General features: G+C 39.6%; 1 protein-coding gene across 1 annotated transcript in view; it reads right to left on the bottom strand.

The window, feature by feature from the left end:
* Positions 1-17,086, bottom strand: part of ITPRID2 (ITPR interacting domain containing 2) — a 234,750-nt gene that overhangs the window by 86,473 nt on the left and 131,191 nt on the right. Inside the window, exon 11 of the mRNA XM_085645187.1 lies at positions 16,977-17,074. Within this exon, the coding sequence (XP_085501313.1) occupies positions 16,977-17,074 (98 nt within the window). The remainder of the gene's footprint in view (positions 1-16,976; positions 17,075-17,086) is intronic.

The following is a 17,086-nucleotide window of genomic DNA, read 5'->3' as shown; positions in this document are numbered from 1 at the left end:
GGGATTCACGATCAACAGCTCAGACCTTGTCGTTGTCTTGCTATTACCATATTGGTGTTTTTGAACCAGACTAAAACGTATTTATGAAATCAAGCATTTCTGTCTGAAGAACTGTACATGTCCCGAGACTCCACTCCCACCTCCTCCCTTCAGCCGTCGCCGGCCGTCTCCATTCACATGTCAGCGAGTCCGGCTCCCTCTTCCTTCCAGACTCCTTCAACTTCTTTGCTCATACACCCCTTGTGTCCTTGAATTCTCTCCCTCCTCCTCCACTGCATTGTGTTGTAATTGTATTCATCTAGCGCTTCATTTCTCTCCTTAATGTATTTCCTTGAGGTGTTTAAATACCTTCCCGAGACCACCCCTCCTTCCTCAATTACATCTACACCCCACCCTTTATAAATGGATCCTCCAGACTCCCTCCCATACTGTTTATACCCATGATGTGTGTAAATGTCTCTCTTACATTATCCCTTTCCTCTTCTATTGCAATTGATTGGTAATTATTTGCAAAAATTAATTTAAAAGCCCCTCTCATATCACCCCTGTTCCAGCTGTACTCCATTTATACCTCTTTTGTATTCTCGCCCATCATACCGGTCCCTCATATATTGCTTGTATACCCTTGATGTATTTAAATGTCTCTCGCATACTACCTCCCACCACATCTAGTGCATTTATACCGCAGATGTATTTTAATGCCCCTCCCATATCACTGTAGTCCTCTATTTGTACCTCTCATGTATGTGAAAATCTTTTACCAGTTACACCTCGCGGTCCTCTATCGCTTTTATACCCCGAAAGTATTTAAATGTCTCTCTCATATTACCCTCACCGCCTTTATTGAAGTTACACTGCAAATGTATTCAAATGTCCCTCTAATCTCACTTGAGTACTGCATTTATACCTTTGATTTATTTAAATCTCTCTCTCACACCACCCCTCTCACTCCTCGAATGCTTCTATACTTCTGATGTATTTAAATGCCTCTTTCTTACCATCCCCACTTGACCTCTATTGCGATTATACCGCAGATGTATTTACATTTTCATGCATAGGCTCTAATACTGTTGGGTCGAGTCCGCGCTATATAAAACTGAAACAATAAACAAATAAACAAGCACTGAAAATGCAATAGGTCTCGCCTTTGATTAAGTTAAAGGCATTTGCTTTGCTAATGGAATTGTATAGCAAAGCAAATGGCTTTATCTTAATGAAAGGCGAGGCCTATTTCATTTTTAATGCTCATTTTTAATTCTGGTCAGTTTGTTGTGTGAAAAGTATTTGAAACATTGTTAATAAAGATTGAAAATATTGAATTCAGTGCCCAGTTTTGAGGTACTTAAGATAGGTTTGCTTTTATTCCAGCATTTGGATTCTTTCCCGATTATTTTTTTAGAAATGCTTTATAAACATGCACTGAAAAAGCCAACAGATTTGCACTGCATTATAAAGACAAGACTTCGTGGCTTTGCTAATACTGGTTTCTTTAAGATGGAGGTGATAAATATGAAAGAAGAGCTTTTTCCACAAAGTCAGCAAACTTTAAATCTTGTGCACATCTGCTTTCAGTCCATTCCTCCACCGCCAGTTCTTTACATGCTGAAAGAAATTCAGACTTAAGATCCAAGACCAATAACCATAACCCAAACATTAACAGTTGCTCTTGCCTTCACAGCTGGTTACAGTTCATCCCAACCTTCCAAATCATCCTTTTAGTTTGGGGCCTTTGTACTGAAAGCATTACAGGGACTTAAAAGTGTATAGATCAGAGCGACAGCCATTCAGTAAGGACATACTCAAGTGTTCTCCTTCAGAAATGCCAGAAGAGTTTGTAAAAACTCATTTGCAGCAGCCCTGTTTTTGCTACAACATGTTGCAATAAAATCATATGGTTATCAAACATGTTCTAAACTGACAGATCATTGTATTTTAAAAACAGACAGTCTTGATGCCAGATGCACAGAAAGGAATCAAGTACTAAGGAAATGAAACATAACATGTGTTTGTGCTGAACAGGTGAAGCTAAGACAGATTTACACTCCACTGGTGTTTCTGCTGCTCCACCACCACAATATTAATGAAAAATGTCAACCCCAAAACAAATCCACAACAAAGATTGAGGTAGAAAATTGTTGGTAGCATGACAAATGCATGGTGTGTGTGTCCATTTACCCAACATAGGATGGTTGTTAGTAATTAGTAGTTTTATTAATCAAGAAAATTGTGTGGGGTATTTAATTACGTGGAAAAAGCAAGTTCAACAAAGACAAAAAGGCAAGTATTTTTGATGCATCTTTAGAAACTTACACACACATATACACACACACACAAACACACATTTATTCTTTACATTGCCATCCATGATGCAAAGCAGACTACTTTATTTCCATTAATAAAGCCTAACAAACAAACGGCAACCTAACCAGCCACAAAATGCTATAACTTGACGTACCGGCCAGCCAAGAAATGGTAAAGCATGAAAGAAAAACAGGAAAGTGAATAGCTGATGGCGCTGACCCAAAGCCTAGTCTTGCCCTGTACTTATTTGAAGATTTTAGATATACAAACGGGAAGAGAAATAAAAAAAATAAAGAATGCTAAAATCTTCCTTAATTTTGTAGGGCTGTCCAAATGTGCATTAAATGAAGGATGAAGTCTCCCAATTGACAAATCATTGTAGAAATACCAATAAATGATTAACACTTAAAGGGAAGATGAAGGATGGTTCCTTATTGTGCCCAGAACCAGACATAATACTCTAGAAGCTAGGAATGCTCTTCCTACACCCGGCAGGATATGTCCTACAAAAAAGTATGATTTTCTTCAGTGTTTTGCCTCAATTGTTACATACAGAATTGCTTTACTTCATAGCATTGAGGAATGTTGGTTTCGATTCTCTTTGAAGTAGTCGTCAATATCTTTATTACAATTTCATTGCTAGGGTACAGCATTCGTTTGCATTTTGGGTTTGAGTTGTTGAGCTAGGCTGGGCCTGCTGACGCCGTCCTGTCATGCCTCCTTAACGTTGAGAGAAGCGGATTGTGATAGACTGGGACACCAAAGGGGCTTCCAGGGCTCCGAAAAATACTCAAGCCCAAAGAAGAACCATGGGTAGACTTAATGGTTGGGATTTTCTATGTTTTCATTGCTACCACTTAGGATTTCGTAACATGGTGGTTGCTACTGCCCAGTAGTCCGCGTCAGACTTCTAGAAGAACTGGCTGCCACCTCCACCTCCCCTGGACAGCGGATAGCTGAAGAACAATCTGCATAAAATGTTGGGTATGTGGATTGGGCCACACAAAAGCTGCATTTGCCTGAAAAGCATCAGTCTCACTCTAGGGTAAGGTTAAGTTGGAGGGAGTGTTGATATACTGAGAAGTAGAAGACGGGGAGGGATGGTTATTTGCACAAGGGGAATATAGCAAGTGTCAGGTGTAGGGGTGTGAATATATATATATATATATATATATATATATATATATATATATATATATATATATATATATATATATATATACACATATACATATACATATACACATATATTACCTACGTTATAGTTAGGACCCTCTTACCAAAGGAAATCCGCAACATTCTATTTTGAATAACTTTGGCGCCGGTCGACGAATCCTCGCCAAATTTTCAAAATAGGTGGGGCGCTGCGCTCCGCTCCTACCCTGAAAGTCTCGGGGGGATTCGTCAAGCAGGGGCTGAGATAAAAGGGGGGGTCCCAAAACGCGTTTTTCCCATGCATTTTTCCATAGGACCTTTAGACACAGCTACAGCCCGAAAGGCTGAACAGAGTTAAATGAAATTTGGCAGAGAGGTAGTCCTCAGGTCAAGGAAGTGCCTTTTGTAGGTTTGGTGTAAATCTGTTCAGTAGATTCTGAGAAAATAGCCTTTAAATCAATATATATATATGAGCCAGCTTACGGTGCGCTTACGGTGCGCTTACCGTACGCGTACGGTGACGTGCGCGAGCGCGATTCTGATTGGCTGTTCGATCTAAGTAAACATTCGAATCGGTCGAAACCAGGAAGCGGCGGCCGCCATTTTCTCTCTCGCACTCTGAGGGGGGCAGCAAAAACAAAGACAAAAACCATCTAAAGGGGCAGTATATTCAGTTCTTAACCACCCAGCATCGATATAGGTGTCCCCAAACAACCCCCAAGGCCAAAAAAACAATTTTATTTTTTTTCGAAAAATCTCCGATTACGCTTACCGTACGCGTACGGTCAAAATTATTAAAAAAAAAAAAATTATCCACACTCTCCCCACCCCGTGTGCAAATGGTGCCCGACGGGCACCATTTGTGCATGGCATACAAAAAAAATAAAAGTACAAATGAATACCTTTTCACAACGAAGCGCATAATATGTCCCCCATGTGCGCACGGTGCGCGAAGCGCATCGTGCGTACATGGCCCATCCCGCATAACGTGGGCACGCGGTGCGCGCAGCGCACCGCGTGACCACCGTGCGTGCACGGCACTAACTGCGTAAAGTGGGCGCGCGGTGCGCGAAGCGCACCGCGTGCTCACTGTGCGCGCACGGTGCGCGAAGTGCACCGTGGGCGCACGGAACGAACTGCGTTAACTGGGCGCGCACGCCACGAATGGCGTAAAGTAACTTAGCATTTAAAAAACCGTACAAATTCACTGAAAAAACCATAGGTTTCACACAAGTTATAGTTAGCTGTACATTTCACTCGTAAAAAACCAATGAAATTCCCCCGTTATAGTTAGTGCAGGCAACTAACTCAAGCGACCGCAATCCTCTGCTGATGACATATGTGTCTTTATGAAAAAAAAATATTTGTAATATATGTATAGCTAAAATTTAATGGAAGAAGACATGGGCAAATAAGTGTCTAAATACAGTATTAGCATCAGCAGAGGATTGCGTGAGTTATAGTTGCCTGCACTAACTAGAACGGGGGAATTTCATTGGTTTTTTACGAGTGAAATGTACAGCTAACTATAACTTGTGTGAAACCTATGGTTTTTTCAGTGAATATATATATATATATATATATATATATATATATATATATATTATATATATATATATACACATACACACACATACATATATATATATATATATTATCTACTGGCGGTCGCCAGTAGATAGTTATAATTAGGACCGCGTTTCCATAGGAAATCTGAAAATTCTATTTTGAATAACTTTGGCGCCGGTTGACGAATCCTCGCAAATTTTTCAAAATAGGTGGGGCGCTCCGCTCCGCTCCTACCCTGAAAGTCTCGGGGTGATTAGTCAAGCGGGGGCCGAGAAAAAAGGGGGGTCCCAAAACACGTTTTCCCCATGCATTTTTCCACAGGACCTTTAGTCCAAGGTACAGCCCGAACGGCTGAACAGAATTACGTGAAATTTGGCAGAGAGGTAGCCATAAGGTCAAGGAAGTGCCTTTTGAAGGTCTCGTGTAAATCTGTTCAGTATTTCCTGAGAAAATAGCATTTAAAACCATATCAATATCTATACGCGCGCACCGTGCGCACACTGTGCGCGCACCCTGCCGTGCACGAGCGCAATTCTGATTGGTTGTTAGATGTCAGTAAACATTCGAATCAGTCGAAATCAGGAAGTGGCGGCCGCCATTTTGTCTCTCGCAGTCTGAGGCAGTGAAAAACAAAGGTGGAGAACGTGAAAAGGGGGCAGGGTGGACAGTTCCTGACCCCCCCCCCTAACCTTTGTCAGGGGGTCACTGAAGGACCCCCAAGGGTGAAAAAAACATTTTTTTGTCGAAAATGCGCGGGGTGCGCGCACGGTGAGTGCACGGCACGCACAACGCTTTGTGGGCGCTCGGTGTGCGAAGCGCACAGAGTGCCCACAGCGCGCGCACGGTGCAAAAACAATATTAATAAATACATAACTTAGCATTTAAAAAACCGTACAAATTCACTTAAAAAAACCATAGGTTTCACACACGTTATAGTTAGGAATTAGCATTTAAAAAACCTTGCAAATTCACTTAAAAAACCAATGAAATGATGACGTCAGATATTACATCACTGATTACATATGTGTCTTTCTGAAAAATAAATATTTGTAATATATGTATAGCTAAAGATTAATGGAAGAAGACATGGGTAAATAGGTGTCTAAATACAGTGATGTAATATCTGACGTCATCAGCAGAGGTTTGCGGTCGCGTGAGTTATAGTTGCCTGCACTAACTATAATGGGGGAATTTAATTTGTTTTTTACGAGGGAAATGTCCAGCTAACTAGAACATGTGTGAAACCTATGGTTTTTTAAGTGAATTTGCAAGGTTTTTTAAATGCTAATTCCTAACTATAACGTGTGTGAAACCTATGGTTTTTTAAGTGAAAATATATATATATATATTTTCGGCCAGCCTCGGTCGTGGAGCTTGCACCACCACATATATAATGGACTGTAGCGATATACTTGCATCTCGCATAACACAGAAGAGACAAAGTCATGCTTTAAACTTAAACCAAATTTCATCTCTACCTACTACAGGAAATACTTGATACCTTGGTTATGTGGCAGCAACGCTCATTCCTACAAGTCCCTGGAAACCCTCAGACTGAATATAGATCCAACCCACCTGGGGGCAGTCAACTATTACTTAACAGGGGCTTGCCGAGATGACGTTATCACCGCCTCCAACCAGCCGGTCCGTGAACAAGAAGCAGGATCTTTGAAACGTGTTGGACCTTTTTTGAATAATTGAAATGAAACCCGGTTTGCGATGAAATAAAGGACCCTCTTGAAAGCTATGGGGGCCCGCTTTTGTCTCTTGAGTGCATCTCCGAGCATGTGGCAATTTTTTGGGAGATATATATATATATATATATATATATATATATATATATATATACACATTAGATATAGAATGTGCGGTACTTGTGCCGTCATTTCCTAAACAGGCACACGATTCAGCAGCCCACACCAGAAACTTTTAAGAATGTGGCAGACGCTACGGCTCAATGGGTGGATTTCGTTTAACATCTAGGAAGTAGATCTTGTGTTTTAGTCAGAAGTCTGGAAGAAACAGAACAGTTTGGGGTCAATTCCATCCATTACATGATTCTATATTGTGCAAGTAGTAGTCTCAGCACCATTTTCCAGTGATTATTTTGGCAGGTGAGCTTTAGGACGCATACCAGATGGAAGTCAGACTTTATGAGGACCCACCATGGACATCCTTGAAGGGTGCATCTGCTATTCTTACTCCACGTCCATTTTGATATAGCATATGTGGTGCAAAACAAACCCAAAGCAGATGCTTCCACATAAAAGCATATTTTGACATCTTTAGAAACGTTTTACAAGAACCCGTTATAGAATGCGTTGTCATTGTGCACATGGAGATTACATGGTTCCATCAGGCATCTCTATCTTTATGAGGAGTTGCCCAGGCTACCAAGAAAAAGGAGTTACATCAATCAAAGTGGGTGGGATCCGAGGCGGTCCCCGATTAGTTGTTTGAGGGAGGGGAGAGGAGCAGGAGAAAAAGCTTGACCTTTGATCTGCCAAAGTGAGTATAAGCCTGGCCCACAATATTTTGGCATATGATGTGGAAGGTTGAGAGTTTTAAGAGTGGTCTTTGCTTGAGCACATAGTTTGAGAAGCAATAGCATAGGTTCAGAATGCGAAGTCTGAGAAAGAGGTTGGTGCAGTCTAATTAGGGTTAATTCAGACAAAAATATATTAGGTATTGGTGCCATTTAGACTTAATCAAATCCAGTTATCACAGCTCTGTATGACCTTATTAATCAAGGCGCAACTGATCAGAGGTGGGTGTAAATCAACAAACTCAGCCACCCCTCTACACCCTGCACCACACAGACATTAGGCGCCAGAAGTGGTATAGTTACAAGTGGCCAATGGAAACTTAATTTCGTGCTTGAATATTAAAATTAATAACACAGTTATTGGTTTTACACAGTTCTCACCCATTTGCCTAACATTATGTTCGGTGGGGCTTGTTTTTGAAGCACTTCTTTATGCATCAGGCTTTGAACGGAAAAGAATCCTCCTGCCCAAACATGCTCATGCCACCTTACCTTTGTTTTAGAACGATTTGTTCTAAGAATGTGTACTGCAGATGCTATTTTAGTGCTCCCTTCAAGGCTTTTAACTGACATGCATCAAACCTGCCAACGTGCATCAGTTTTTGGTAGTGCAAGAAATCAACCCTTTAAGGCGGCTTAGGAAACATTGAACTTGTTGAGAGACTGAAAAGTCGGCTTAGTTACCGCTTCCCAGCAAAGAGAATACTACAAAGAAGTTGCTGATAGAAATACTAAAAGCAGTAAGTGCTTACTACGTTATCCCATCAGAAACTTCTTTTCCATAAGCAATATCATAGATTCACGGTTGCACCAAATGAGAATTATTCACACTTTATCACAAAGTTAGCTGAGATGATATGAAGCATAAAATTTGCCACATACGATTTCTAAATCCTACATCAGGAGAACGCAAAGGTAATGCGGAGGGTACCAAAAAGACCGTTTTAGAATGAAAAACTAAAAATCAATTACGATTCACCTGTACATTCTTGAAAAGGTGTTACAGAAGATGCTGTTTAGGGTACATGATAATGCACTACGATGACATGGTGGTAGGATAACCTGGTCTCATATCCAGGTAAAATAACAACAACTCACAGGAAAGGCAATAAGGAAAACAGTATGAAATGAGAAAGCAGTGTGTGATCAAGAAACACAATTTAAGTGAAATTAATATATTTGAATCCAAGAATAGTTTATCTCTCATGCAACGTTCAGTGGAGTCAAGGTCGAAAGATTAACTTCGAGATGTTGGAAGCCAGACGGATGTACGAAAAGGAAACCAAAGAATGTGGAGAGTTCCCATTTAAGCGGGTATGCAATGTCTTAAAAAGAGTGGTTTCTTAAAGACTGATCCAGGTACAGTTCTTCTGACGGATGCAAGATCAAAAGCGGTTAATATCGCCAGGAGATTTCAAAATGTATTCGCAGATGTGCCAAGTGGAATGAATCCAGTTAAAGAGCCTGGAATATGTGCGAAGGACAAGAGGACTGACTGCAAGTATCTTCCACTTGTACACTTTAAAAGAAAGTAGAAGCACTTACAATGTGCATACTTCACTGCAAATGGTGCCCGAGGCTTGGAGCAAGACGTGTTAAACTGATCCATAATGTAAAACACAGGGCTAGTGGCAATACCTCTGCTATACAAACGGATGCCCAGAGGAAACAGAAATAGAAATGAGATAGAGTAAAATGAAGATTTTTCTATGAGCCAGGAAAATGATGACTTTCTCTGAAGCGATAGGCGCACCAATAGACTCGAGAACATGATGCAGAAGTTGAGTGATCATGCTAATTTGGTAGTGCTAAGCTTTCAAATATCAGGGCTTTTTAAAGGCTAGAAGATGAGGACTAGCGTAAAAGTGATACGTTGGAAGAATGTCACACTCGTTTGCTGAAGACGTGCGTCTAACTACCTGTAGTAGGGAGTCAAGTACAATGAATGAGAGAAACATCTATAAGGTGGGCTCTTTTTCTTAGTGTCAGTGAACCCAAAATACTCAACTGAAAAAATATGCAGCAGAAATTAAGCACACATTTTAAAACTCCAAGCTAAGAAATGAGTGCCAATACACTTTTGAAAGGTCTTCAACTTGAGCAAAACTTAAAAGAAAGATTGACTGCCCTTCATGGGACACTGGTAAGATGAAGTAAGGTAGGATACCTTATAGTAAGCATGATTGGCAAAGAACAAACAAAGGTAAATGAGTCATATTTGGCACTAGCAGTTGTAAATGTGTTTAAAAAAATATCAGCTGGTAAAAATAGGAAAAATATCAGCTGGCAAAAATAACAAAATAATACTAACAGTCTGTGAACTGTACAAAACTATTATGAAGGATTCAGAGAAAGTGTTAGCTGCTCAAAATAAAGTCTTTCCAGAATCCCCCAAAACAGGCTTGTATTGGGCCACCACAGTGATATAGCGGATACCTAGTTAAAATGTAACTGAGCACAGCACACTGTGGAGGTGGGTGGAGATTGGAGTACAAAGTTATGGGACAAGGGTCTCTGTGTGTATAGCCCATTAACCAAGAGGAGCTTGGGGTTTAACTGCTGATGGCTGAAGAGATGCTCAAGGAGGGTGTGCCATTTTATTTTATTTCTGAAGCAGAAGTTAAAGGGCAACTCCATTTGTTTATATATCATTATATATCCAAGTGTATATAAGGAGAAAGTAGGTCTTCTGGTCTTTACGTTTTCTGCATCTCTCAGTATGAAATCTATCAATGTATAGGCTGAGTTTGGAGTAGTGGTACTCTGGAGACTAGTAGATGATGCCTTACTGATGACACATCAAGATTTTAAGAAGATGCCTATCTATCAGTGGGAACCCATGTAGCTCTCTCAGGGTTACAGTAATGCAATTGTGCTTCTTTAAAGACCTTTGGTGAATTGTATGTTGGCTTTCATGGTGGTTCGCATGTCCACTTTGTAACAGTGTTTAACTGCTGCAGTGGAAGTAGGCAGTAATGTACTTTTTCTTTCATGCATTACTTTATTTCTTTGCATATATGGGACTTAAAGGAGGGTGTTAATGAATGATTTTGTGTTTTTGCTCATTTGTGGTGCGATTCTGCCCAAGTGCAGGTAGGTAAGCCATTCCTGACTCAGGGCTTCATTGAAACTATTGGCAATAACCTCAGTCTAGAATGACTCCAGTTTAAAACAGGAGTTCAACATTTAGGCAAGAGTGAAGGAGTTAGAGTCTCGTAACGTGGTTGTTATAAGAAATGAATTTAGAAATGGCAGCTAGGAGTACTCAGAGAGATTCCACATAAAAAATAGTCAATTAATCTGTAATTTGTCAAATACGTTTGAAACTACTGACTGATTACCCCAGAGGTAAGAGTCAGTGATGAGATGGGTATCATCCACAATGTAAATATGGTCTGTGTGTTGCAGCAAAGTTTAAGACCAGGTGGGTAGCTGGGCATGAAGTAAGTGGAATGGTCAGAAAGTTGGATGGAGAGTTATTTGTATTATAATTCAGCAAAAGGGTAACTGTGATGGGTGACAACTCACAATGGTGATATGCTGTAAGGTTTCTTTTTTCCCCTCCAAGAACAGAGGGCCTATTTAATTGCACATTTTGGAAATTATTTTTTGTCTGAGACACCTATGTTGGGAAGGGGTTCCATATTCTTCCAGTGAAGATTTCTCAATTGGAAAGAAATAGCTCCTGTCTTTACAGGTGAAGGCTTTGAGGAGATCTCGAATACCAATGGCTTTGTGCAGTATGACAGTTGTCCATTGGGTGCATTTAAGCTGTGAAACAAGGTTGTTTTCTTGGCGTCAATTTGTTGATTTTCTCAGTGAAGAAAGTAACGTTGATGTTGCACTTCATTGTTTAAGGGGATAGTGGGATGAATGATTCAATGTGGATGTGTTTAAGAGACGTGACAATAGCACTTACTTGTGTTTAAGTTTCATGGGTAGTGGGCAGGTTTATTTGCTCTGATAACGTCTGTGCATGAGAAAAAGTGAGCTATTTGCTGATCTGGGGTTCTTGCAATGGAGTTTGTAGTAATTCTTAAAGAAAGTGTTTTTTTTTTTGCTGAGTGGTGCAGACCCTAGCTTTGAAATGAGGCCTGTGAATGTCAGTCTGTAATTAGGGAGTAGCTACAGGCCATGGTTTCAGTTACAGGTGGTGACATTGTGCTTAAGAAAGTTGATGGAAATGCCTTTGACAGACCAGTCTTGTTTGATTGTTACATATATCAAAACATCAATTGGCACGGAGGTGTAGCATTTGAGTTTGAAAGTAAGTGAAGACTAGCCAAAGAATGAATACTTCCAGCTTTACCCTGCCAGTTATGGTAATTAAATTAGTATGCCTTTAAAAGGTCATCCCCAAATACCCAACACATGAGTGAAGGTGGATACCATATTTCTGCTTGCCAACAAAGCATTCTTGGTAGCTCGAATAGACAATACACTGTGAATGATCTATGCCAAGTTCAATAGGTTTAATCAGGACAAGAACTTGCAAGTTAATGGAACAAAATCTAAATTTAGGATTGGGAGGTAACAATATGGTGAAAAACTTGAAGATGTCAAAGCTATGGCCAATGCGAGATTGCCTTTCTGTATGCAAACGTAAAGAAACATGATTTACAAAAAGCTAACACAATCATAAAATAAACCAGGACCAACTACTTAAAAAAGAAAACAAAACAGGTAGCATATGAAGTTTATGATTCCGAAATTTGGGGATTTAGCAAAACCACAGAGCTGGAAGCAGAGAACATGTTCAAGACATTTTAGAGTCCATTTCTTAACATTTTAAATGGGATCAACTAAACACATGGTTTCAAACTGGCAGATAAATAACTTTTCAAGCTTGGTCTACCTTTCTGGAATATGGAACTTAAGTACCTCCATAAAATAGAGTACATATCCTGAAAACTATGAAAAGTTTGTCTATGAAGGAGAAGCACAATATGCTTCTAAACCGACATTAATACTGTAGCTGTCTTCCAAGTAAGAAGTACGCATGAAATCTGCTTCCTTATCATCAACCTCCTTATACAGGAAAGTTAAGTAAGCAACACTTGACAATTTCCTCATGAGAAATAGTAGGAAATGGCAAAGAAAAGGAAGAAGAAGCAGAATGAAAGTGTTCATGCAAATATGTCAGCTTACAAACACCAGAACACTTCCTTTTGAATGTCACAAGATTCTTAAGAATCCACTGTAAGAGAAAAGGTTAAACAAATGCCTACAATTATCTAAAGAGCACCAACGATCAATGAGAAATATGCCAAATTTAAAATGTTATGCAACAGCTACAGACTATTAAACATTGTAACAGTAGACAGAAAACAATGTGCGTCATGCATGGGCCTTCATAGCCAATAGATGTACGCTAATTAAGGACAAAGATCAAATAGACCAGCACAGGTCAATGGCATGGAAGGCAAGAGTATTAAATGCAGCATGGGTCAAGGTAAGAATAATTATAGCTAGTCATGTGCAGTAGCAGTTTGGCTGTTTTGTATAGCTATTAGAATTTCTACGGAAACAGCATTTACCACGAATCCTTTAGCAAACGGGTACGTTTTTGTATCTTTACCATGCAGGACTTTTCTCAAACAGGTAATTTTTTTTTTTTAAATAACAGTTTATGTCAATTAACAAAAAAGTGGTTTTGTTGTGATAGAGGTAACTTTAGGGTGGGTAGAGGTAAAGTGAGGTACGGGTGATTTTAAGATTTATGGGTGGGTAGTGCTAAGGGGAGTTCAGGGTAATTTCAGGGTTTAGGTATGGTTAGTGGTAAAGGGCAGTATGGGTGATGGAGGGCGGTGTGAGAAACACACAGAGGTGAGAGACCAACACGGGGAAAGATGCACATGAGGGAGACCACTGGAAAACATATAAACTCTCATGGAGTGCGTAAGCAAAAATAATAAAGTAGTTTCCTAAAAATGGGATGTGGAAGGACAAAAGTAAAGCGGCATGGTCCATGGGGAAGAACATACATAAGAGGGACAAAGCAAGCTATCAAAGAAGCAAGTAAATTAGAGTGCCAAAGTCAACCAGTGGTAAGGAATGTACAGGTTGTAAGCCCCCTCTAAGTTCTTGGCAAGCAGTGAATAGGTCTTTAGCAACCAGACAGCTTGCACTATCTGGTAGGCTTGACCTAAAAATGGCTATAACCTTAGAGAGTTCAGAATTTTCTGGAAGCTGGTTTCTCTAGTGAAACCCTACGCTTTCTCAGTTCAAAGAGAAAATACATACCCACACTCCAATATCTAACCCAGCATTTTCCTTTGCAACTCTGCCTTTTACATGATATTAGGAGAATTGTCACCTAGAAAATCCTGTCAACATTTTCACAAGGTATGGTCTTACTTAGCTGGTGTGGCCAAATGATGTACTGCACCTAAAAACACTGTTCTGCACTGAGAGACTGGAAGATGTCCATAAATACAACACCAGCCCTACTCTCTCCTCACTGGATGCTATGAGAATCTAGGCCCTCATTCAGACAAATGCAACTAAAAACAGATGACATACTGTCTCCAAGTGTTTAGGAGTAATGGCATCCAATTTAGTAATGCACAACAAAGATCAGTAAAAAAACAAAAATTATAGTTATACAGCAGCCCAATGGGTCTGCTTAGTGTTAAAATAATGAGAACAAAGGTATAAGTCTTTTCCCCAACGGTAAAGGTATGAAAAGCAAAGACAATTTGTGGATCCTCTTGGTAAATCCTTAAGCTAAAAGGCACCACTCAACTGACGTCGTCGAGCCTCCATCAACAAACACTAGAAACTCTCTCTGGGTTTGATGCACAACATTAAACCATGAGCCCTGAAAATGCGTTGACAGAGGTCATGTCTTCTTAGACGTAAAGCTCTAATATAATGAACTGCATGCCACTTGAATGGTCATATTTGGACAAAGTAAAAATAGGGAAGGGACAGACACACCCAAGGCACAAATTCAAGTTTCTCTATTTGATCAATACCATTGTACGTACTTCACTGTTTGTCTTGGCAGAGAGGATATTTTTTTTGCGTCCCGAGTGAATAAGGAACTGGTCTGTTGACCAATGACTTCTCAATTTTAAGGTTTTATTATTGGCCTGGTGGTGCATTTCTGAATTTAAGCTTTTTTTTTTACCAAAAACTGTGTGAAATTCTTACAGAAGTTATCTTCTTTCATGCCAGAAGAACGCAGATTACCCTTTCACCAAGGTGCTGTTCAGAGAGGATGAAAGTAACTGGCATTTGTGAACCCTGGTGGCGTTCCCTATAACTAGTGTATGCTGCTGCTACTTCTTTCTAGAAATGATGAAATATTGCCTCCTTCTGCCTTGCTGGAAAGTAAAACCAGTGTGGTGAACGAATCTGAGAAAACCCTGGCTAACAATATAAAAACAATGATATACCGTTGAAGGACAGAACAGTACAAAACAATTAAGTGTCATTTTTTCTACTCTTTCTCGTGATTTGCTTGGGTATCAAAGATAAAAATAAAATAAGAAGAAAAAGGGGAATCCACTACTGTGACATATGCCAAGTCTATTAGACACACCAGTAGATAACCTAATCACCTACTTAGAGAGCAGATTTTTTCACATAACTCGAACCTTATCATTTTCTCAGCTTATTCAGCAACAAACAAAGAATAGAATTTCACACTTCATCTAGGAGGAAATAAAGTAACACCTTTTTTAAGGATGAACTAGACATCAGATGTCCTCAAAGATGGCGTTCTTGTTGCACAATATTTTTAACCCATGTCTAACTATTTAAGCTTGTCCAAGAGAGAAGTCGGATAATACATTATCTTTAAGACTGCAAGCACAATTACAGAATTCCTAGCTTTTTTGCTTTCCCTCCAGAACTAGTAAGGATAAGACCAGCTATCAAAGCTCATCATTGTTGGGTCTGGAACAGTAAGCATCACAAAAAGGAACCAATGCGCCTCTCGGGATTTCGCCAAGTTTCAAAAAGGAACAAACTGGGCATGGGGCAGCATTGAAAGGAAGTTAAAAATTTCTGGCAGCTTTTTACATTAACTTCCCAAACAAATTATGCAATCTTCCAAGAATAGTTATAAAGGATATAGATTGTTGGAACAGGGTGTTCCCTTTTTGAATGCTGCATCATTCTGTAAATGACTCACTGTTGCCGGTGTAACCAAGTACTTTTTTTAAATGCATTAAATGTCATGAACTGTTTATTGTTTTTTGCTTGAGAGACTCTAATTTGTGCACAAGATAATCTGCAAACTGATATCCTTAGGAACACTGACGCAAATGTCTCCTCCTGCTTTCTTACCCTTGCCCAAAATACAGTTCTTCCTGTCACATGCCTATTTCCCAACATTTAGGCTCTCACTTCCATCCTCGCATTCTCATATCCTCACTGTTATTGTGACTGCTCGCTTTTTTCTACCCACATTTCATCAATTCACACACAAGCTCTATATTATATGGAAATTTCATTATTTTAACTTTTAGGTCACCAATTAATTCTCTCTACATTTGAATTTAGATCGTTACTCCTTTGTCCTCTCTATGCTACCAGACCATTTATTTCATAATGCTCTCTTACCTGGTTGCACAGAAAAACACAGAGCTAAGTTTCTAACAATTTTCTAATCTGAGAAGGTAGGCTTAAGTGTGCTTCAGCCTTAGACTTGGAAGACTTTTAGGTATTCACATACCTTTTGTGTCCAAAGGTAGAATGCGAAAATCTACTCAATGTGGAGACTTGCGCGACACAGCATATGTAGTTTTAACTCAATACCAGGTAGATTTTCCACTTTTAAACCATTCGTGTAAAAATGGGCTTTTGCTCCATTTGATTTCCAACTTTTTTTCCATCATTCAAAAACAATTTTTCAAGTGAAATGTCTTCTTTGACACCTTTATAACAGACTCTAGAAACTCCTTTCTCACACAAAATACTCAGACTTTTGAAGTTCTAAATGTGTATACTGTGTGTGAGAATGTAGCTGAAACTATATTGTTCACATCCTCGAAAGGGGGACTTGCTCTGTGCACACAGCCACTATTTTCCTACATTTAGTTCAAATGGAATACCCTGCAGACTAGGCTTCTTTAGTCATACACTACATTAGGTTTCTCAGTTACCTCATTTTACTTGTTCTTCTCAAATGCCCCGATACTTTGTCACACTCTTCCCTCTAACACTCAATCCGGGCAAGTTGCTTATCATACTCACAGTCAATGTGAAACGTCAAACTCTGACCATTTTGGATTTACTGGACATTTCCAAAGTCTATGAAAAAAACTTGTACAAACAAGCATATTTATCATGACTTATGTATATATGGTTCATTAACATTCTGCCGACTGCTATGGCAAAATTTAACATGCATTTGCAGTACTATGTTACATATTCATTGTAATAAATACTATTGTACCTGGGCGGGAACTGAAGACAGGTAGTCAGCGGAGGGATCTTCAGCAAAGCCACTGCTGTCAGAGTGCTGGCTGGCAGTTCTTGCACCAGAAAAATAATCTGTGAAACAAG

The sequence above is a fragment of the Triturus cristatus genome, chromosome 3_1, assembly GCF_964204655.1.
Source record: "Triturus cristatus chromosome 3_1, aTriCri1.1, whole genome shotgun sequence".
Classification (NCBI taxonomy): domain Eukaryota; kingdom Metazoa; phylum Chordata; class Amphibia; order Caudata; family Salamandridae; genus Triturus; species Triturus cristatus.
Note: the sequence above shows the minus strand (reverse complement) of the source record. Positions and strands in the feature narration are given on the sequence as shown.